The 22,195-nt window shown below is 40.4% G+C and overlaps 2 protein-coding genes across 2 annotated transcripts in view; both read right to left on the bottom strand.

Annotated features, from left to right (window-relative positions):
• Window positions 1-1,071: 1,071 nt before the first annotated feature.
• On the bottom strand, window positions 1,072-7,036 carry LOC138972750 (uncharacterized). Its single transcript, XM_070345419.1, has 5 exons — window positions 6,101-7,036; window positions 5,286-5,612; window positions 4,625-4,783; window positions 3,636-3,812; window positions 1,072-2,179 (listed from the first exon to the last, which is right to left on the bottom strand). Exons 1-5 carry the CDS (start codon window positions 6,174-6,176, stop codon window positions 1,944-1,946), a joined length of 975 nt encoding a protein of 324 aa, XP_070201520.1. The 5' UTR covers window positions 6,177-7,036; the 3' UTR covers window positions 1,072-1,943.
• Window positions 7,037-11,584: 4,548 nt separating this feature from the next.
• The window catches only part of LOC138972755 (hexokinase type 2-like), a 289,080-nt gene continuing 278,469 nt past the window's right edge, over window positions 11,585-22,195 (bottom strand). Inside the window, exons 10-15 of the mRNA XM_070345427.1 lie at window positions 19,207-19,374; window positions 17,249-17,358; window positions 16,692-16,850; window positions 15,618-15,757; window positions 13,632-13,774; window positions 11,585-13,231 (exon numbers count right to left, since the gene is read on the bottom strand). Of these exons, the coding sequence (XP_070201528.1) occupies window positions 13,130-13,231; window positions 13,632-13,774; window positions 15,618-15,757; window positions 16,692-16,850; window positions 17,249-17,358; window positions 19,207-19,374 (822 nt within the window). The 3' untranslated portion in view covers window positions 11,585-13,129. The remainder of the gene's footprint in view (window positions 13,232-13,631; window positions 13,775-15,617; window positions 15,758-16,691; window positions 16,851-17,248; window positions 17,359-19,206; window positions 19,375-22,195) is intronic.

Genomic DNA, 22,195 nt, shown 5'->3' on the forward strand with positions numbered 1-22,195 from the left:
GAGATAACTGTTGGTAACCTCCAATGCAGTGTTGTAATGAGGTTTTCTCCCCTTGTCAGCACAATGTATTCTCAAGGTCATGCACAGTTATAACCTGCACAGTTTCGTTTCCGCATTGCTGGATGTCTGCCCCTATATCATGCGCTCGCACGTACTCGAATGTCGCCAGTGGCTTACCTTACAAAGCGGCAGTGTGCGAGCACAACCTTTTAAAATACTTCAGTTTGACGCAGTGGTGAACACACCTCCATCGATTTTCCCCATTCCATACTCAGAGGTGAAACAGCGCTTTCTTCGCTGAAGTTTTGCATCGACATTGTTCAGAGTAGACAAGGTAGTTTACGTTAACAGTCCTTCTTAAAGCCAGTCTACATAACGGTTTTTGTTTTTCTTTAAACACGCCTCCCTTAAAAATAAGGACTGAAGAGACATCCTAACCAGACTGAAAACACTATGCAGGAAAAAACGTGCGTCCTGAAAATAAAAAAAATGTTTCCGTGCGCCTATGCTGATCTTTTGTTGTTGTAATGGAGTGATTTCAAAGCGTGCCTTGTTGAAATGGATACAAAGCTCACACCGAGTGTTATAGGTGGAGCGTAACACGCTCGTCAAAAACGCAATGTGTAGTACAGTTCACACGATACTGCATTGGCGACGTCAACTTGGCAGATTTGGTGCCTCAAGCATGTAGAACAATATGTGTTGTTGTTGAATGATTGAAGGAATGCCACTAAAGGCTATCAAGGCAGAAAACAAAACAGTACAAACGATCAAAACATACACACACACACACACACACACACGCACGCACGCACACACACACACACGCACACATACACACGCGGACGCACGCACACACACACACACACGCACACGCACGGACGCACGCACGCACACACACACGCACGGACGCACGCACGCACACACACACACATACGCACGCAAGCACGCACGCGCACGCACACACACACACACACACACACACACACACACACACACACACACACACACACACACACACACACAAACACACACACACAAACAAAAAAGCAAACACAAGATGAATCCGGATCGTTTGTTTTTATTTCTAACTTCTAAACGCTTAATATTATGACAACAGTGCAGAGTACATTATTTTAACCAGAGCTATTGATAATGTTTCTGATCTTTTTTCTGACGATTTGGGCATCTCACACACGGTCAAGAAAAAACATAATCTTTATTAAGTCATTTTAGAGAGGACAGCAATTTGGTTGGCATTCAGAACATATGAACTTAATTTAGGACGTGCGACACTTTAGTTGGCATCGCACACACAGGCGAACACTTATTATGAACTCAGAACTGTCAACAATCTGGTCAAATTTAGTTTACTTTTGTTTCAAACAAAACTGTAATCAAAATACATGACATGTTACAATTAACAGTATGCAACGAGGACACGAACTCAAGCAAAACAAAGGTTATATTACGTGACCAAAACCATATATTACACAATTCTCCATAATGGTGGCCTTAATTAAACCAGAAGAACAAAACCTGGGGCTGGGTGGGGGAATTTCACTTTTAAAATTCAGATTTTTCATATTGTAAAAGTTTGACTTTCTGTTCTTCAGCCGTGATGTCATTAGTTGGTTTTGGAAGCAGCTTTTATCCATGCAGGTTGGTGTCCATACACAAACAAACTTGTAACATTCTTGTTTGTTCAAGATAAGTGTGTACAGGATTAATGCTTAGAACTCTTCTTCTTTTCTTCGCAATTGTCATCTGCTGCCCCACGAGTACCCTGTGTTCTTTCAGCGGCGTTTTTCAAAGTCGGCTGACAAGCAGCTTCCATGTTTTCTCCGCAGTTGTCATACGACGATCCGGGAACACCTTTCTTGATTCCAGGAGAGTGTTCATAAGACAAACCAGGTGTAACTTTCTTGATTTTGAGAGAGTTTTCATGGGATGGTTTGGCCGGCAGCATCTTTCTTGGTGCACGTTCTGTTACTTTCGTTACTAAGAGGAGTGATGGGAAGGATGTAACCATCATCATCGAATTGTGTATGGCATTGTCTTAGTGCATGTCCCTCTTTGTGGTGAACACGGCGTTCATCTGATGCAGTATTTACTGCTTGAAGATAATAATTATCCCCTTTGGATTGTGTATATGCTGTACAATGATCTTGCAAAGCACCTGCAACAAAAAATAAATCAACTTTGCATTTGTAAATAACAACATTCTTTTGTTCATTAACTTACCCAGTTACAACGCTTGCACTGAAAGGAACGTATATATATATAACATGTGACCTTCTTCTGTGTCTCTGTTACCTGAGTAGACTAAGTGTATATGCTGCGTATTCAATGGTTACCGAAGCGTATTCCATGGTTACCTATATAGCCTCGTTGCCTCGGGAATACCTGAACACCGGCACGGTCGGCCTAGTGGTAAGGCGTCCGCCCCGTGATCGGGAGGTCGTGGGTTTGAACCCCGGCCGGGTCATACCTAAGACTTTAAAATTGGCAATCTAGTGGCTGCTCCGCCTGGCGTCTGGCATTATGGGGTTAGTGCTAGGACTGGTTGGTCCGGTGTCAGAATAATGTGACTGGGTGAGACATGAAGCCTGTGCTGCGACTTCTGTCTTGTGTGTGGCGCACGTTATATGTCAAAGCAGCACCGCCCTGATAAGGCCCTTCGTGGTCGGCTGGGCGTTAAGCAAACAAACAAACAAACAAACAAATCGTATAAACCAACTCATGTCCAACATAGGCACTTAGACCTGACGGACAGTAAGCCCCTTACATTTGACTTTTGAATACCTGAAAATTGACCCTCGGGAAAATATGCCAGCTATCCAGGACCCCGAGTGTGTGACCTATTGGTATATCCCATGAACTCCCTTGTTTGTCTCTGTAACTCTACTATGCAAATATTTCTTGTAATCTAAGAATACAATGCATATATACCATTCCGCAATTCCATCCTGTCTGCTTCCGCATAATTCATTCTCTTTTTTTCTTTTGTGATCTATAAAAAGCTCTTTTTTTTCTCCTCAGAACAAACCGTTTTTGGAATTGACTCAGGTTGCCCGAAGTAATTCATACATCAGTTTACGTCACGCTATCAACGTCATCTCTTCGCATGCATTATGGTCTCGGTGTTTTGCAGCCTGTGTGACCTTCATAGCTAAAATATACTAGTTAAATGTGTATCAATGTGCCTCACCAACAGGTGTTTAATGCTCGGAATGCTGGTGTTTATCAGAATTTAACACTTGTAATCTGACTTATCACATACTATGTTGCATTCTAAACCCAGCCTGACTGAATTACAATAGAACAGACCAAACACATACTGTACACAGGTGTTAACGAAGACGGTACAAATAACAATGCTCGACGTTTCGATCCTGCAAGGATCTTCCTCAGGAACACAACACACAGATCATTCTGTATCCGCTTTTTTTCCTGTGTTTTGTGTTCCGGAGGAAGACCCTACGATCGAAACGACGATCATTGTGATGTGTATTGTCTTAAGCTTAATCAAGACGTGAATACTGTGGGTTTTTTAATTTGTATTTCTCGCTCTCCCACACAGTCCCTATTGTTCTGCTTTTGAAATACAATTGTTGATAATATGTATTTTGTACCAGCTTCATTGATGCTGCCCGGAACGTCGACCACTTCATCGTAGCTGTGATTGCTGTGTGTTTTGGAAGATCGCCTGCTCTGCCACCGTTGATTGAGTTTCTCACCCTCGGGCGACATGGGTCGTAGCGGTAAAGGCCTCTCTGGATATCCTCGGGATCGTGGTCTGGAGCGTCGCTCTGTTTAGTTTAAACATAATGGCAGTGAAGGAGTGTGGGTTGGGGGCTGACGACGTAAAAATGACGAAACAACTGACAACATTATAGCTGTAAGGATGGTGAAATTAACTGATTATTTACTGCAAACGAATTAATTCGTGCAATCACAAACAATCTACTTTGTACACATTAACACATTCATCTGAGAAATTCAGCTCCTTGGATGATCAACACTTCAACATTCGTCTTTGTCAAACCACGATTTTTCAAAAGACAACAAAAGCAAACATCAACATGACAAGGAAATCGAAGGATTATTGTTTACAATGATGGTTCTCCAATGCAGACATTGTCCTCGTATATTTCATTTTCATTTTTTTTTCATTTTCATTTTCATTACTTTATTGTTCCATCGCTGGGAAATTCGGGTCGCTTCCTCCCAGTGGAAAGCTAGCAGCAACAGAGTCGCGCTACCCAAATGTCTGCGTGTTTAGGTGTATTCAGCCACCTGTACTTATGGCAGAATGACCAAGGTCTTTTACGTGCCATTGTGATGACACGGGGGTGGGACATGGCTTCCGTCTCTGGGTCTGCACATAAAGTTGACCCGTGTCCGTCCCGGCCCGAATTCGAACCTGCGACCTTTCGATCACAAGTCCAGTGCTCTACCAACTGAGCTACCGGGCAACCTTCATTGACTGTCATTGTAGAAAACAATTACTTATCAGAGACACAGACAACAAATAGACACACACTTGAACTTCAATGTGTGACAACAAAGAGATCTTCAATCAAATCTTGTATCTATCAATACATTGCTATCTGCTACATACCTCTGATTTTCTTCTGTATACAGCGAGCGACGAGAACAACGATGACAGTGACGACGACAACCCCACTGGCTGACACAGCTACGATCAGGGTCAAAGAGTTGTTCCCTTGTGGAGGGTCCTGCTCTTGCTCTTGTTCAGGAGTGGCAGTACTAGGCAAAGCTACAGATTGAATGGATAATGGATTAAACAAATAAATAAACAATAGCCAATCAATAAGTATATCAATCCGGTAATCAATCAATCGATTAATAACTCAGCAATCAATTAATCAGCCAATCAATCTTCTAATAATTCTTCTTCTTGTTAGCACTGTCAAACAGTGTATATTATATTCTAGCTCAGCAATTGTTTTGTTGTTCTTATGTTTGTGTATGATGGGTAGAACTATTTAATGGGCCAAGTTGAGTGCACTTGGAGTAAATACTTGTGTAGTATTCAGGAAGAGAGAGAGAGAGAGAGAGAGAGAGAGAGAGAGAGAGAGAGAGAGAGAGAGATAGAGAGATAGAGAGAGTGAGAGAGAGAGACAGACAGACAGACAGACAGACAAACAGACAGACATAGAGATACAGAGACAGAGAGATAGAGAGAGAGAGAGAGAGAGAGAGAGAGAGAGAGAGAGAGAGAGAGAGAGAGAGAGAGAGAGAGAGAGTGGAATACTCACCAGTTTTAATGAAATCAACTACCTTCTCAAACTTGTGACCGTTTCCCAGTTCTCCAACAAGGGTTAAGGCGTCTCCCCTGAAGTTATCAATGCGTCCTGTCAGTGAATGGGATAAGCACGAGCAACCTACCGGTTTTGAACACTCTCCGTCTTCAAACCGAATGTTGCAAATGGGTATTGGAAAATGCGAACGATCGCTGCTGCCATGAAACGCTTTGACTGACTTGACGAAGCTGTTCTCGCCTTGACATGAGTTCTCCACAGTAAAGGTCAAGGTGGAGCCACCATGTTTAGGAACCAGCGTTGCCTTGGTTATAAACGATGCACCTTGAAGAAAAAAAGGGAATAAACCTAGCACATAGAAAGCAAAAAGGCAGATGCATTTTGTTTTAACATGTTCTGACCGATCCTACAGGCGCGTGAATTAAGTATGACAATACAATACGATTAAGTCGCACATGTAAATTGAAATAGATTGCAAGCAGTCATTTCAAGTACACTCAATTCATGGCTTTGACTGTTTCTCCTTGGATGAAATTAAGTCAAAGTCTGTCTTGGCGTCAATTAAAGACACATTTAGAATTTTGACAACTAACTGTGACACATCTTGTCTTTAAATATGTAATCTGCATCCTAGTAAGCAGGAATTTCGGAGACAAGTCTTCGTAATACACATCTTTGGAAACAATTGATGTGATGTGTAGATCCTAGGAAATAACTTTTTGTAGACATATTTTGCTCACCCATTTAAAAGACTATGCCATTATCTTCATTCGCATTGCATCAAAAACAAAGCACCAAAACCAGATACTTACACAGCACATCGCCGCAGACAGCTTGAATTGTTAACGCGAGGGCTGGAGCCAAGCACAGAGTTCTTAAAAAATGCATCTCCTTAGCATACAAGCACCTCACACAGTCATAAAGCGGATGTATGTACAGTCCAGCTGCTGTGCAACAAGTGATTGTGCATATACAATATACGTACAACAAGCAGATCTGAGCACGATTGACAAATAGTTGAGATGAGAGAAATTTCCGTTTAAAGGCATTGTTGCAAAATAGTGCATCACAATATATACAACAAACATAGGTGGTGTGGGGTTGGGGTGGAGTGGGATAGTGGTTAAGGCATGGGGAATGGTGGTACAGAGTCAAGCAAAAACAATGCACACATACTCAACTGATTTCATGTACTGTCCGGGCAAAGCAGAAATGTTTCCCTCTTGTAACATTGTAACATTTGATATCAAGCCAAAACTAGTGTTTAGATGAAGTGAAGTGTACACGTTTTCATAATAGGTGCTTCATCGCTTCGTTCTGCACATGCAGCTTGTTGTTATAACACATATCTGACAACATGTATGCGAACAATCAAGCACTATATAGTAAGTCCTGCAAATGTGTTTGGTTGTTGAATATACGTGTTTAGAGACGCAATTGTTTTGTGTTGTCATTAGGCATGTGTACTTCAAGCGCGCTCAGAATGACCATCAATAAACATTCAATTGTCTCGAAGCTTTCTCGGCAGACAAGGCTGGTCTGAATTAATTAACACCTACGTCATTCTTCAAAATGCCTTGATCGGCAAATAAACGTACATCTATGCATGGCATGTGTCATATTGGAAGGATGCTCTTTTCGCCTCGAAAAGCCTGGCTGGATTAATAGCGGTTTAGAAGATAGTCTAAACAAGAAGACATATACATAAGTCAACACAAGGATTGTAAACCAATTTGACAAAATATATTGAACCATACCCTCGCAAAAAGCCCCCCCCCCCCCCCCCCCACAAAAAACAAATCAAATGGTCTGACTGACTCAAATACTGTTGCAAATATATATGATTCATATCAGGGGATCGCCTCACCAGTTCGAGGGTTGACATTGTGTGGTAGTCACACTCAAACGATACAAAACCTTACTTCTTCTTAATTCTTCTTCTTCTTCTTCTTCTTCTTCTTCTTCTTCTTCACAACCTTGGGCAATTAAAGATTCTGTATTCTGAAGTTCATTATTGCATTAAAAAAAAATACAATAAACAAAAAGATGTTCACAAAAACACATCTTGCTATTTTGCATTTAAGAGTAATACTAATAGGCACGGAATAGTGAAATACTGTGTTTGCAAAGTATACCAACAGCATCCCTATTATTTGGATTTTCGCTGCAAAGGTCACACACACACACACACACACACACACACACACACACGTGCACGCACGTACATACACACACACACGCACATAAACACACACATACACACACGCACACATGTATGCCCACACACCCACACATACGTACACGCATGCACACACACGCACACACACACACACACTAACACACACACACACACACACACACACAACAGTATACATTAACACTCAGCCAAGTGTATCATTAATTCTTTATTTCCGTGAGGATAAAGCAAAACAACTGAACACTTTCGGCACATAAGCAAGTAGCTGAGCATGAAAATCCACTGGACTAACCGCTTTCCGACCAAAAATGAAGGACCTTACATGTAAAATATTCAGCAACAAATTCAATCATGTACATTTGATCATATTACACAAATCACTACTGATTAAGGGGGCTGAGGGTCAAATATGTGTATTTGTATGTGTGCAAGCGGGATGTGTGTGTGTGTGTGTGTGTGTGTGTGTGTGTGTGTTGAGTGAGCCGGGGAGTGGTTTATGGTAGATATGTTTATGCTTGATGCAAATTTGCGTTTCACACAAATATCGTGTGCGAGCTTGGAGCTTAGTTGATATATCTTTCTTCGCTATTTTGGAAAGAATAAAACAATGTACATGTGTTACACATGAAACGAATGTACACACGAGTAAGACATATAAATTGTCCAAGTGTACTTTTCAATTGAAGCTAAAGAAATGTCAACGTTATTCATATACATATTACATTGGAAAAAAAGAGCTTTAAAAGGCTCACTATCTCAGATCCACCCAAGCGTTCACATGTGAACATCCCTCCCGTTGGCCACACACCAGAAAACAACATTCAGACTGGTGCTGTGCAAGCTATGTTGCACAATAACACTTTGAGTGTTGGTTTTTGATATGTGTCCCAATGGAAGGATTTCTTAATTCGACTTTAAAACCTGGCACGATCTAAGATGGTGAGCCGAATAGTTTACATGGAAATAAGAACTGTAAATGTAAGGGTTTAAATCGTGCATGCAACTATTTATTTTGAATAAGCAGATTTTATTTTGTATTTCATACAATTAATCACTCCCAATCAAAGACTATTGTAATGACAAATACATAATAAAAACACAAGGAAGAATGCAGAGCCTCTTTCAAATATGGACAATAAACAAGTCTTTGTCACATAAAACAGAATGTATGTATTGTGTTTTTTAGACTTCTTTGACATCGCATGTACAGCTCTGCAAAACATGTTAAATAGTACAAGACCACATAGTACAATGTCAACTATGCAATGACAATTTATTATGCATTTTCTCTGCGTATCTATTCATATTCATTTCTGAAGAGGAACACACACAAAAGAGAGAGAGAGAGAGAGAGAGAGAGAGAGAGAGAGAGAGAGAGAGAGAGAGAGAGAGAGAGAGAGAGAGAGAGAGAGAGAGAGAGAGAGAGAGAGAGAGAGAGAGAGAGAGATATTATTCCCTGTGCCGTTGATGGCAGTTCTAATGGCACAGACATTGTAAGAGAGAAAAACTTACAACGCAGCCATATCATATTAGCTTAATGCATGACATCGGACACCGATTGACCCCCCCAAAATAGATGTCGCTAATATTTTGCGTGTGGTATTTTCAGGGTGTGTTGAGAACAATTCAAAAAAAGAATGAGAGTAATGAATCGGGCAGACTTTATTTCACAGAATGGTGAATGTGATGACATGCCAATATCCAGATACACGAGGGTTAGATAATTGAATGGGATATACATCCGATAAATGTTTTTCATTTGTTCACACTTGTTTCAACATTTTCTGAAACTATGACAAACAAACTATTAGCGACATATTAGCAAAACCGAATTTCGGGTCAATCGCTGTCAGATATCATTTAATTATATCAGAAGTAAGAAATGCTCACGTTTCACATTAATAATAATAATAATAATAATAATAATAATAATAATAATAATAATAATAATAATAATAATAATAATTGTCAGTAAGTACTGGTGTCACATGACTGATGTGAACCAGTTGATTGGCTAATGGCGATGCGCTAAAACTGTTAGCGCACTCTTGGAGTGCGCTAACTTTTCCACAGAGCGTATTCTTGCGCCCTTTGCCTAAGCAAGAATGTGCTCTCATCCTCAGAATTAATTAATGACATGTAGCTTATATTCTCCACAATACCAAATGACCATAAATTCCCTGCTTCTCAATTAAAGCAGAAGTGGGTTTTTTTTTCTGACAGATTGCATGTGCCTGTGCCAGTGCCAGTGATCTAAAAAAATGGAAGCCGCTGTGTTTCATCTAATTTTCGCCGACTTGCATAGATTCTTCTCATATGCCGTGTTAGTGGCATGTAGCTTATCATCCACATTACCAAATGATGAGTTAGTATACAATTCCCAGCGGCTAACAGAAAACACAAGTGTTATTCCGATAACGTACCAGCAAGACCAGTTTGGAAGACTGACTCGATCGACTCTGTAGCAGACAACACAGAAATACGACTACATCAGTTCAGTAAATGAATGGTTTCAGAATTATTATTTCAAAGCAAGAACAATCGTAATCGAAAACGTGTAAGGTTCAGAACGTTCTTACCATATATAAGATTTATTAGCAGCCTGCCTTATGCGTACAGACTCAGTGCAGACTGCAGTCGTTCCATTGCCCAGGTTGGCAGGTAGCCTAGCAGACGACATTAACCCCGCTCAGCAAATTAACATGTTGGGCAAATGTGAACGAAAAAACGATGGGGATATAATACGTGTAGGGTTCAGAGCATTCTTACCGTTCATATTTAGTATCAGACTCCCCGATGAGTGAAGATAGATCATAGAACACGAGAAATATGCCACATTTGTTTTGAAAATGTGCGAACCGTCGAGTCCCGCTTTGAGTCAATTCAAGGGGAGTCACTCCGCATAGTCAATCCGTCGAAGCTCGACTGGAGGTTTCGAATCGCAAATAATGAAGAGCCTTTCTCCGAGTTCAAATGAGGTCTCTCTGAAAGATCATCACTGTTCAGATTAACGCTACACTGGAATTTACCAACAGAAATTAAAATGCGTGTGACGAAAGCACGACACACTTGAGACACCCCACACAAAAGTAGATCTTTACTGTGCACGACCTGACCACACAGTTATGCCTATTCAAATGCGCATTGCAAAATGTGCGTTAGGAATCTTCTTTTTTCTATGGCGGTACTGACAATATCGTTATTGAAACAATCCCAGTGCACTAAGGGATTTATAGAGCAAATCTCGAAAATAATTATTGAACTCAGCGCTATGCGCTTCGTTCAATAATGAATTTTCTCGATTTGCTCTATAAATCCCTTAGTGCACTGGGATGTCTCAATAACTTAAATAATAATAATAATAATAAAACCTTCTATAGCGCTGTTCACCGCCAAATGGCAGTCTCATGGCGCTTTACATTATACGTTAATTGGATCTGTGATCCAAACATGGCTTTTGGTCAATCGAGATGGAAGTTTATTCCACAAGCCCGTAGGGCGAGTGGAATAAACTGCCATCGAGATTGACCAAAAGGCATGTTTGGATCACAGATCCAATTAACATATATATCTCGACATTCACTGGTCTTAGGGTTTTTGTTTTCAAAGAAGAAAGAAACTTGCTTGAACACGGACCACTTCTCCGAGCAAAATCAACAAACCTAATCACTCGCATTCCACCTCAAGGTCTCGGCCAACCAAGACTATGGCATACTCGCAGCAAAGCCGCCGAATGTTACCGTAAACCAAGAATAGTGACGTAAGAGAATAGAATGTCGTCTTTTGATTTGGAACGTGACGTATTTCAGAACTTCTTCTGGACAACTCGGATGGTCTTCTGCGTAGTGGTTGGCACAAGATTCTTTTTCTTCTTCGACAGTTCATCCTCTGATACTGTAGCAAAACGATTCATCTTTTTTTCACTTTCGAGTATGCGGACGACTGAACTTGACCGCTAAAAAGTAGTCCTTTCGGTATTATTACGCCGAGTCTGAACATGAGGTCTGAACATTGTTTTTAGGCAGGATCTAGGTGAAAGCGAGGCTGTTCTTATTTCTGTGTACAGTCGAGAGAGAGAGAAATACATGTCGAGACATTAGACATTAACATTTTACATTTTACATATAAAAAGTCTTCTCGTAAGAAATAACATACAAGCATTAAAAACAATTCATAGACAATGACCACTTCTATATATATATATATACGACTAGTGACTGTCTGTCTGTCTGTCTGTTCGCGATGCACGGCCAAAGTTCTCGGTGGATCTTTTTCAAATTTGGACACCGTATTCAGCTACACCCCGGACACAACCTCATCGATGAGATATTTCAACACGTGCTCTCAGCGCGCAGCGCTGTGCGCGCTGAACCGATTTTTTTTTGTTTTTTGTTTTTGTTGTCGGGATCCACTGCCAGTAACTCTTCCTTGTCTTCTCCAGTGTTTTCAGCCGCGATTATCTCCCTTCCTCCGTGTGTCGTCAATCCATATTCCCGTTACTACGTTACTATTTTTAGAAGGTCACTGCACGTTACTATTTTTAGAAGGTCTCCAGTGTTTTGCGCGTTTATCTCCTTTCCTTCGTGCGCCGGCAAAGCTGGCGTACACCCGGCGAAGCCGGGTCCCAGGCGCAGCCTGGTATTCGGCTCTACTTCTTCCCGGCGAAGCCGGTACCCGGCGAAGCGGGTAATCATCTAGTATAGTTATATATGATAATCTAGATTTTTTGTTTTTAAAGATGAAAAAAAATATGAGTATCATATAAATCAGCAACACTCTTTTATTTAAGTGATTTGTTTCCCACCGTTCCAGTTATTATCTGGACCATTCCGATACACACGGTCTCTTGAGCAACAAAGGTGTATGTTTTCTTTTAAATAATTAAAAACGTAAGTAGGCATTGCTACCTTATTGTTGAGTTGTAAACAGGTTTAAAAAAAACCAGAAACATAGAAGTTGAACACATGACATGGTTTTTTTTCTCAAGTATTGTAACAATTATTGCTTAACAATTTGTGTGGTTGTTCATTCAATGTTTGACACACACTCTGTTGTGTTTATGCTGTTGTCTTTCGGAACCAAACTAATATCGACAATTTTAGGTAAACAGATACCTTTTTAAATGCAACTTTCTTGGTGCCTCCTTGTGCGTGTGCTGTTCTTGATGCAATGATACATTGTCAATTTTGCAACTAAATAATACTTTAGGGCTGCTGCTTAAGGCTGTTGCTATTCATGATTACGGCGACCTTTCTTTTGTTCTCCTGTAAACGTTCACACAAAGTAAGATAATGTTGCTTTTAGTGACATTTATTTTCTATTATGAATCATCTAGAAATGGTGTATGGGTTGGATGTCAACTGCAATTTCAGTATTTTTCGTTGTGCTTAGCTTTCTTCTTCAAATCATAAATTGTTGTCTTCACTTGTTTTAACACTCATATTGGCATGAACCCTCGTATGTTACGCAACACAGATCGCTAGGCATGCCAAGTGCACATTGACTACTTTATATTTTGTGAGAATGGTGTTCAAATATGATCAACACATGTGTGTCTAGAACTGTAACTCCTTGACAACTCTAAATCTTGTCACCGCATAAAGCCTCCAAAAATAAACACATTGTATACGTTTTCGTAGTGTCCTCATCTCGTACCAGCAGCAGCTGTGTTCTGCTTCTGCAGTGCAGCGAGCGCCATGCGTGCTGTCCCGATACGGCCTCCACTGAAGGACGATACCACGCTGAACTGAAAAACAAACTAGTTTCAGCGTTTCAAAAAAACTGGTTTTTTTCTCGCAACACGGTTGATTATACTGCAGTTATGCAACGAATGGCTATATTCTTATTCAGCAGTTTGTTTTGTTGTATGGCTGGTGGTTGGGTGGTGTGTGCATGTGTGCATATGTGCGTGTGTGTGTGCGTGTGTGTGTGTGTGTGGTTGTTGAGGAAATATTAATAAGTTTATATCTCAATTGTATCCCTTATTATGGATTTAAATACACGTGAAATGTATACGTGCCTGCCAGAGGAAATTAGCCAAATCACTGTTTGCTTTATAATGCTCTTTCCAAGGGAAAACAAAAACAAAATGAACACAAGTAATGTTAACGTTGTCAATACTTTCGCATTCAATTGTAAACGCTTACCTTGTCTTTGAACTCTGGTCGGACAAGCTCGTGTGTTTTGTTGTACATCACTTCATAAAAACGTGGCATTTTCTTACAAAGTTCTCCCTCAACAGCGACCACAATATCAGGTCGATGCAGGCGGTTGATGAGAGTCGCTAGACCTAAAAGAGACAAAGAATGCTGACAATATCCAGAAAATAGGTGTCATAGACATAAAAGATGTGCGTTTTTTTGTCTGACTGAAGGCTATAAAATACACAGCTTTAGGTAAGTACGACATAAGGAACTGCTTAATGTTTTCATCCAGCCGTAATGACAAAAAGTAATGCACAGAAAACGGTCTATATTTTAAATAAAAGGACTTGAAACATTGTGCAAGTCTTGCCTATAATAGAGTTTCTGCTGATTCTGCAGTGCAAACCACAATGCATACCCTCCAGATTTATTACCATGGCTTATATCCAGAGATGTTTATTAGTGGAAATCACGGTACGAAGGTGATATCTGTTTACTTAACTGGGACAATTTTACCATGCAACTTGATGGGTTAATATCCAGAAATATTGTGACCATGCAACTTGATTAGTTATTATAACGGTTGAAAACGACGTTAAACACCAAATAAAGAAAGAAAGATTAGTTATTATCCAGAAATGTTTACAAGTGGAAACCATGGTATGGAGGTTATATTTCTGTACTTAAGGGCATAAGGTACCTTCAAATACACCTTTTTTCTCTTCCAAGTCATTAATTTTGACCACAATTAACATTCATAAAACAGAACTGTTTGTGTTCAAAGTTGGTGTGCATTTGCTTCAATGTACGTAGAATGATAGTGTATGGTCCCCAAAGAATTGCTCTTAGATTAACCTTAACAAAAATGATTAAATGAAAAATAGGTTAGTTCAGGAATGCTCAGATAATGTCTACACTATTTATCAGAAATATTTGAACTTTTGTGGAATTTTCTTGGACAGTCCGATAAATGTTTTATTCGAGACGACCTTCTCTAGGAAAAACCGTTAAAGAGATAACAATGTTGACTCTGTGGGTAACACATTATAAACACTGGAAAATGTGTATCTCTTTAATTGTTTTTCCTAGAAAAAATCGTCTCGACAAAAACATATATCAGAATGTCTAAAACAAATCTGGAAAAGTTCAAATCATTCCGATGAATAGTTTTGAATATATCTTGTCATCCGTGAACTAACATGTTTTGATTCATCGCTTTGCTTATTTTTCATTTAATAATTTTTACTAAGTCAATCTAAAAGTAAATTTTGTTTTTGATCATGCACTATTACTCTACATACATTGCAGCAAACGCATACCGAATTCTAACACAAACAGTTCTGTTTCATGAATGTTGTGGGCAAATGACTTGAAGAGAAACAAAGGTGTATTTGATGGTACCTCCTGCCCTTAACTGAGACATTGTAACCATGCAACTTGATTTCAGTTAGCAAAACAGGTAATGTTGAAGAGAACCTTTGCATCTCCGATAGCCAGCATGTCTATTGCTGGAGCCGCTTTATTGGCTAAAATGATCAAATTCGATTCCCTCAGTGGCATGTGCATGAAACATGGACATAACTCTGTGTTTGCTGACATTTGTTCATGCACACAGAAATGTTCAGACAAAAAGGGGTGGTAAATCTCACTAACATGTTGTTCAACAGTATCTGCAAACACAAATCAGCCAATCAAGCTAAAAACAAATTGCACAAATAGCTATTCTGCAACAGTTACGTCTTCAAAAGATGTGAACACAGAGGTGAGTTTAACATCTACAAAGTGTACACATTAAGGCACATTTCCGGTGTTTGAAAAGCAACACAATTTAATTAAAGTAACACAAATATACTGTTAATGGCATTTGTTGCATGCAAGTGCAAACGTCCCCCTTTGTCATTATCTCAACAATTACAGTACTCCAACTATCGCAGTACAGATTCTACCTATCCTGCTTCCATACAATGCAAAGAGAACAGTATATCTTACTCGCAGCGGCTAACGAGGCAGCTCGATCGGCAACAAGTCTACAGATGTACTTCACAGTCCGGAGATCTTCTTCTGTTGGGTTTATAAATCCAATTCCCCTCAGTATGCGTGCTGTCTTGTTGCAGTCTTCACTCGTATCTCTGAAAATAGACCTTGTGGTGTACTGCAAGATCGGACACCCAAAGAGCTGATGATGATGATGATGATGATGATGATGATGATGATGATGATGATGATGATGATGATGATGATGATGATGATGATGACGAAGGGGGACGAGGAGCAGGAATGAAATATTCGTGATTATAAAGAAAAGGTGAAGGAGGAATATATAATGTGCAAAACAGAATCAGCAGGAATACGAGGAAGAGGATGATCAAGGAGCACGAATATAATACTGTATAGTATGACGAGGAGGAGGAGCGCACATGGAATGATGATGAGGCTACTGATGGTGGTGGCGATGATGATGATAATGACGGTGATAATGATGATGATGATGATGATGATGACGATGATGATAATGATGATGGTGTGGGTGATGATGATGATGATGATGATGATGATGATGATGACGATGATGCTGGTGATGATGAAAACAATGACAATGTCAATGATGGTAATTGGAGGTGAAAACATTATCTACGTTTGACAGAATGTAAACATGGGCAGACGTGTATAAACGTGAATCGCCATTGGAGGCAGAGCCTGTCAAATGAAAGTGCATTCGGGCTAAATCAATGGCCTTATCGGCCTTAACAAATCTGCTTATGTTGAATTCCAACTTTGCAAGCGCATACCAGGAGACAGCAACAGCCAGACCCTATCGCAAATAGCTCCCTTCTTCTTGCAGTTGTGTACATGCAACGCGGGAGAAACACATAACTACTACATCTATAACAGCTTAACAGGTATGACCTAGCTAAAAACCAAAGTTGTCGACCTACTGGTCCTAATGTTTTGGCCGTGTCATTGGAAACAAACATTGTTATAATTTTTTTGAACAGCAGACAACTCTGTTAGAGCAGAGTATATTGGAAGGGGGACAATTGCGTCACTTTGTCACACACTCACCCATCAATTTCTGCAACATGGTCTGCAGTTAATCTGGGTGGCTTGGAAAGGTCACACCAGGAATGTACATCGTGGAGTATCAGTTCATCCTTTCTCAAATCCTCCAGAGCCAGTGTCACGACCTTTCCCAAGTACGTCCAGCTCACCATCTTTTCCAAGCTAAACAGTTACATACTTTTGCAAAATGTTACTCACATAAACTGCGCACTCCTGTAACCTAGGCGATTGAAAAAATCTAATAGGATAAAACTAGAGCAAAATACACCAAAAGCAATTTACTTTCGTAATGCATGTGTTTATGGGTACCATGGCGTTGTTCTCATAGCTAGTTACACATTCAGTATTACCTATTCATCTGTTTACAGTTTGAGGGGAACTTATTCCTTTTCTGGATTTCATTGGGCAGATTACTAGCAGTCACTGCTGATAGTTTGACTTGTTTTCATTCGATGGGAATTGTTACCTACCTTTCTTCAATAAGCAACCGCGTTTTTACTAACTAATTTTACATTTGCACGAGGTATATTATTTGTTTGTTGAAAAGGCATATCACTCACATTTGACTTCCAGGTTGTCTGGAAGAGGCATCTAGGTCTTTGTCGTGTTTAGTTCTGAGATGATCCAGGGTGCCGTTCTCACCCAGTGCTCCAAGCTCTGTGTTGTAGATCTGTGACAAATGATAGTATTATCAATGCAGTGCTCCATATGGCTTTTTGACAAATCAGGACAGATTCTAGGTGACCCTCTAAATGTGATAACGTTCAGGCAAGGACCCTTTCTGTTTATCACGCTGAAAATAAACAAGACAAAGTAAACATTTAAATCAACAATATCAGCGTGATTTATTCTAAAGAATGATACTTCAAATGCTGCCAGATAATCCTCTCTGTATCTAAAAAACCCACAAAAAAACGAAAAGCGAGTTTTGTGGGTGCTTTACGGAACAGCAAGGCACCACCCACCCTCTGAGTGTGCAATGCCGACCCGCTCACTTGAACACTAAATTATAAAAGTTTGGAAAAATCAAGTGAGACTGCGTCACTCGCTTTATGTCAAATGTATCTTTATGTCATTTCCCATCCGTCTGGAGTCGGTTCTAAATCTGTCGCTCTCTGTTCAACAAGAAAAAGCGAAGGAACCGAAACGCATGTTCAACATGGTTTATCTTGTGAGATTGTTGTGTTAACGCATTTTACCTGTGAATATTCATCACGTCAAGCGAGTCACAGTGATTGGCTGACCCAGGTCACCAGAATGCTTTGACTGACAGACATAATTAGATAGGAGCGACCCAGTTCCCATTTCGCCTGTTCTGTCTAATTTGAGGGGTCGCTTCGAAATTTCTTTTGGTCGAAATAGACGGTAATAAAACCATTATCTATAACTATATACGGCTTGTGTGTGTCCGTGTGTCCGTGTGTCCATGTGTCCGTGTGTTCGCGATGCACGGCCAAAGTTCTCGATGGATCTGCTTCAAATTTGGTGAGCATATTCATGTAGACCCCGGACACAATCCGGTCGATGAAAATACTCTGTCTCGCGATTCACCCGGTGACTGAAGGCCCATGCTTGATATGTTTTTTTCTCAACATGTCTGTTATCCTCTAATAACAGTCAGCATTTTAACTTCTGTCTTGTGTGTGGCGCACATTATATGTCAAAGCAGCACCGCCCTGATATGGCCCTTCGTGGTCAGCTGGGCGTTAAGCAAAACAAACAAACAAACAAACATCAGCATTTTAGAAATAACTCATAATAAGACATCTAGTAATGCAAATACATCACCTTGAATCTCACAAAGTTTAAACAAAACTGAATCGCCTTTACCTGTTTAATTTCATATTTGTGATTTATGCATGAAAATATTTCAAAAGTCAAATGGTGTCTTTTTTCTAAGTACCGCCAAAGTACTATGTGTGTGTGTGTGTGTGTGTGTGTGTGTGTGTGTGTGTGTGTGTGTGTGGGTGTGTGTTTTTGCGATTGTGGTGTATATATATATATATATATGTGTGTGTGTGTGTGTATTTGTGTGTGTGTGTGTGTGTGTGTGCGGGTGTGTGTATGCATCTGTGTGTGTGATTGTGTGAATGTGTGTGTGTGTATACATGTGTGTGTGTGTGTGTGTGTGTGTGTGTGTGTGTGTGTGCGTGCGTGTGTGTGTGTGTGTATGTGTGTGTGTGCGTGTGTGTGTGTGTGTGGGTGTGTGTGTGTGTGTGTGTGTGTGTGTGTGCGCGCGTGTGTGTGTGTGAGTTGTGGCGTGGTGTGTTGGAGTTCGATATGTGTTTTCAATCACTCTTTGTCAAGGCAGATGTGTTTATATTTCCGCAACACAATCTTACAAAATCACTCGTAAGGTTCAGTGAATATAGTTTCGAAATCAGCAATAAGCTCGTTAAGCAATATTGTATTTGTTATTTCTGACCTCAGACCTCTCTGCAGACATGTTCACTTTGAAAATCATATGCAGCCTTACAAAATCCCCCCCCCCCCCCCTTTCAATAACGCAAGTCCTTACCTCACATGACTCGTAGTCTTCAGTCCCTTCATCACGTTCATTGACATAACAGGCATTAAATCCGTGTCCAATATGAAGACCTATTTGGCATTTTCTATTTTGGTGAACAATTGTCATCAGCGTATTCACAACGTTGTTGGAAATGGCCACAACCTCAAGCCTTAAATCCTGCTTGTGGGAAACAAAAAAAGAAACAGCACTTTCTTAAACAAAAAGTAACACAATAATAGTTCTGCGTGTGCATAACGAGAGAGGAAGAGAGAGATCAAATCAAATCAAATCAAATCAAATTTTATTTTTCGAGGGTTGTGGCATAAGCAATACAACGAGCTTTTTTTCAACCAGCCCTCGCCCAGAGAGGGGACTAATCTAATCACATATTTACACGGATATTAACGTAGAAAAAAAAGATAGAAAAAACAACAACATATGAATATTTACACATTACATATTATACACAAATATAAAGCGTCGTATATGTAACGTAGTGAAAACAATGCTAAATACACATGCATGAGTAAATGTGTTATTAAAGCTTTGAGTGTTTTTGTGTGGATATAATGAACACTGATGCTTTGGACAAATGAAAATATAACTAAACGAAGTCTTCCATCACTGTGATTTTTCGTAATTTAACATTAAATACAATGAAAGGTGTTTTTTGAAAGTATTGAGACTCATTGGGACTCTCACAAATTCCGGGAGAGAATTCCACAGGACGCTACCAGAATAGGCTAAGCTTGACTTGAAGAGATCTATCCTTGGAATTGGGACGTTAAACTTTCGGTTTGGTTTGACTTTAAAGTTTGCGACGAAAGTTCGTGGTGCACGGCCGGAAAGTATTTTGTGAAGGAGCACGCCTTCATTTAATTTAAATCTTTCTTTTAATGGGAGAATCTTAAGTTTCTTATAATCATCAAATACAAGACTGGATTGTTTCAGCAAAATTAGTTTCAGCGCTCGCCTATGTAAACTAAACAATGGTTTTAAAATAGGGTACATCACGAAGCGTCCCGGTACCGAAGCGTCCTGGTACCGAAGCGTCCCGGTGCCGAAGCGTCCCGGTACCGAAGCGTCCCACTATAACGCGTCACAGGGGTACCGGGACGCTTTGGTACCGGGACGCTTCGGGACGCTCCCGCGCAGTAGGGCACGAAGCGTCCCGGTACCGAAGCGTCCCGGTGCCGAAGCGTCCCGGTACCAGTCACCACGCACATCCTCGGCTCGCATGCCAATGTATTATATAGCAAAGGGAATGCCTGTAATTCACACAGAGCAATCACTTGGTCTTAAACGTGCACAAGACAAACACTTTCATACTGGGGGAGCGAGCCAGTCTGAAGAGTACTCGGGTCCAGCGCGAGCGTTCTTTATTACCCAAATGAACCCAAACAAACCCAAATTAACCCAAATGATACAATTTAAAAGTCGGAGGCAGAACTGAAAAGACTTTTTCCGACGCTCACGCTTAGTGAAGCCAGAAAGCGTGTGTGATAACAGACATATCCCTCTTGTGAACGGAAGCCAACGGACTTTTCCCCCGAACTTGTCCACACGGGTACAGTATTTCCAAATTGGTGTGTTGTGAGTACAGATCTAAAGTAAAGTTGGGGAAAAGTTGGACAAAAAGTGATTTTTTTTTACCGAAAGCAAATCAAGGTCTGTGCAAAATTAAAAAAATCAGTGAAGTCAAGGTCAAGATTAAATTTAAAAAAAATAAATATGGTTAGTCAAGTCAAGGTCAAATCAAGGTCAACAAGGGCGGATCTGGGGGGGGTTACACGGGTTACGTAACCCCCCCCCCCCACCCCACCCCCAAAAAAAGAGGTAATTTATTGGCTCAGGATGCACCAGATAGCTCTATTTTGCTTCTTTGGATAAAAAAATTTCAGGGGGGGCATACCCCCGGACCCCCCTAGAGGCTTAGGCGCCTTCGGCACCGTCAACTTGTAGCTTCGCAGTCATTTTGTAACCCCCCCCTCCAAAGTGAATTGATCCGCCCTTGGTCAAGGTTTAAAAAAAAAAAAAAATTCTAAGTCCTGTGACGCGTTATAGTGGGACGCTTCGGTACCGGGACCCTTTGGTACCGGGACGCTTTGGTACCGGGACGCTTCGGTACCAGGACGCTTTGGTACCGGGACGCTTCGGTACCGGGACGCTTTGGTACCGGGACGCTTCGGGGTGTCCCCTTAAAATATTAGCACTGGCAGAGTCCCAGATGGTTGAGCAATAATCTGTGATGGTTTGTATATATGCGTTAAAGTATAATAACCTTGAGTGCTGATCAAGAAAGTGTTTAATTCTATTTAACTGATATATTTTTCTCGACATTGTTTTACATACCGACCGAACATGATGGGCCCAAGACAAATTAGTATCGATATTTACTCCCAAAACTTTATGATCTCCAACCTCCTCTATTGCGTCGTTACCAATGAATATGGAATGAGGATTGTTTCGTATGTTTTGTCTCTTTTGTCTTGTTGTTATTAACATGTATTTGGTCTTTTTAGGGTGAAGACTCATGTGGTTATACTCCGTCCAATGAATGAGATCATCTACACTGTTCTGCAACGATGAATAAACTTTGTCTAATTTTTTATCAGTAGTGTGTAGGGTCGTATCGTCAGCAAAGAGTTCGCAGTCATCATTAATACTAAGAGGAAGATCATTAATATACAGGGAAAAGAGTAGTGGTCCAAGGACAGAACCCTAGAAAACCCCGTATAACACAGGTTTTTTGCTGGATACGGTTGAATTAACGCAGACAGACTGCTCTCGCCCGGCTAAGAAAGAGGAGAGCAGGCATAAGGTTTGGGGTGACATTCTATATTCAACTAATTTTCTTAATAGTAATTCATGATTAATAACGTCGAAAGCTTTAGCAAAATCGACGAATAAGACACCACAGAGTTGATTATTATTAATGCTACTAAGCCAACTTTCAAGAAGGTTTGTTAATGCTGTGTGGCACGAATGATTTTCTCTA

The sequence above is a fragment of the Littorina saxatilis genome, linkage group LG8 (genome assembly GCF_037325665.1).
Source record: "Littorina saxatilis isolate snail1 linkage group LG8, US_GU_Lsax_2.0, whole genome shotgun sequence".
NCBI lineage: Eukaryota > Metazoa > Mollusca > Gastropoda > Littorinimorpha > Littorinidae > Littorina > Littorina saxatilis.

What these genes read in the sequence shown, in the direction of transcription:
- LOC138972750 (XM_070345419.1), bottom strand. Translation starts at nt 6,176, where the DNA reads ATGCATTTTTTAAGAACTCTGTGCTTGGCTCCAGCCCTCGCGTTAACA. An exon ending in AGTTGATTTCATTAAAACTG is followed by an intron (nt 4,784 to 5,285) that starts GTGAGTATTCCA and finishes TTCAATCTGTAG; the next exon opens with CTTTGCCTAGTACTGCCACT. An exon ending in GGGCAGCATCAATGAAGCTG is followed by an intron (nt 2,180 to 3,635) that starts GTACAAAATACA and finishes TTTTTGTTGCAG; the next exon opens with GTGCTTTGCAAGATCATTGT.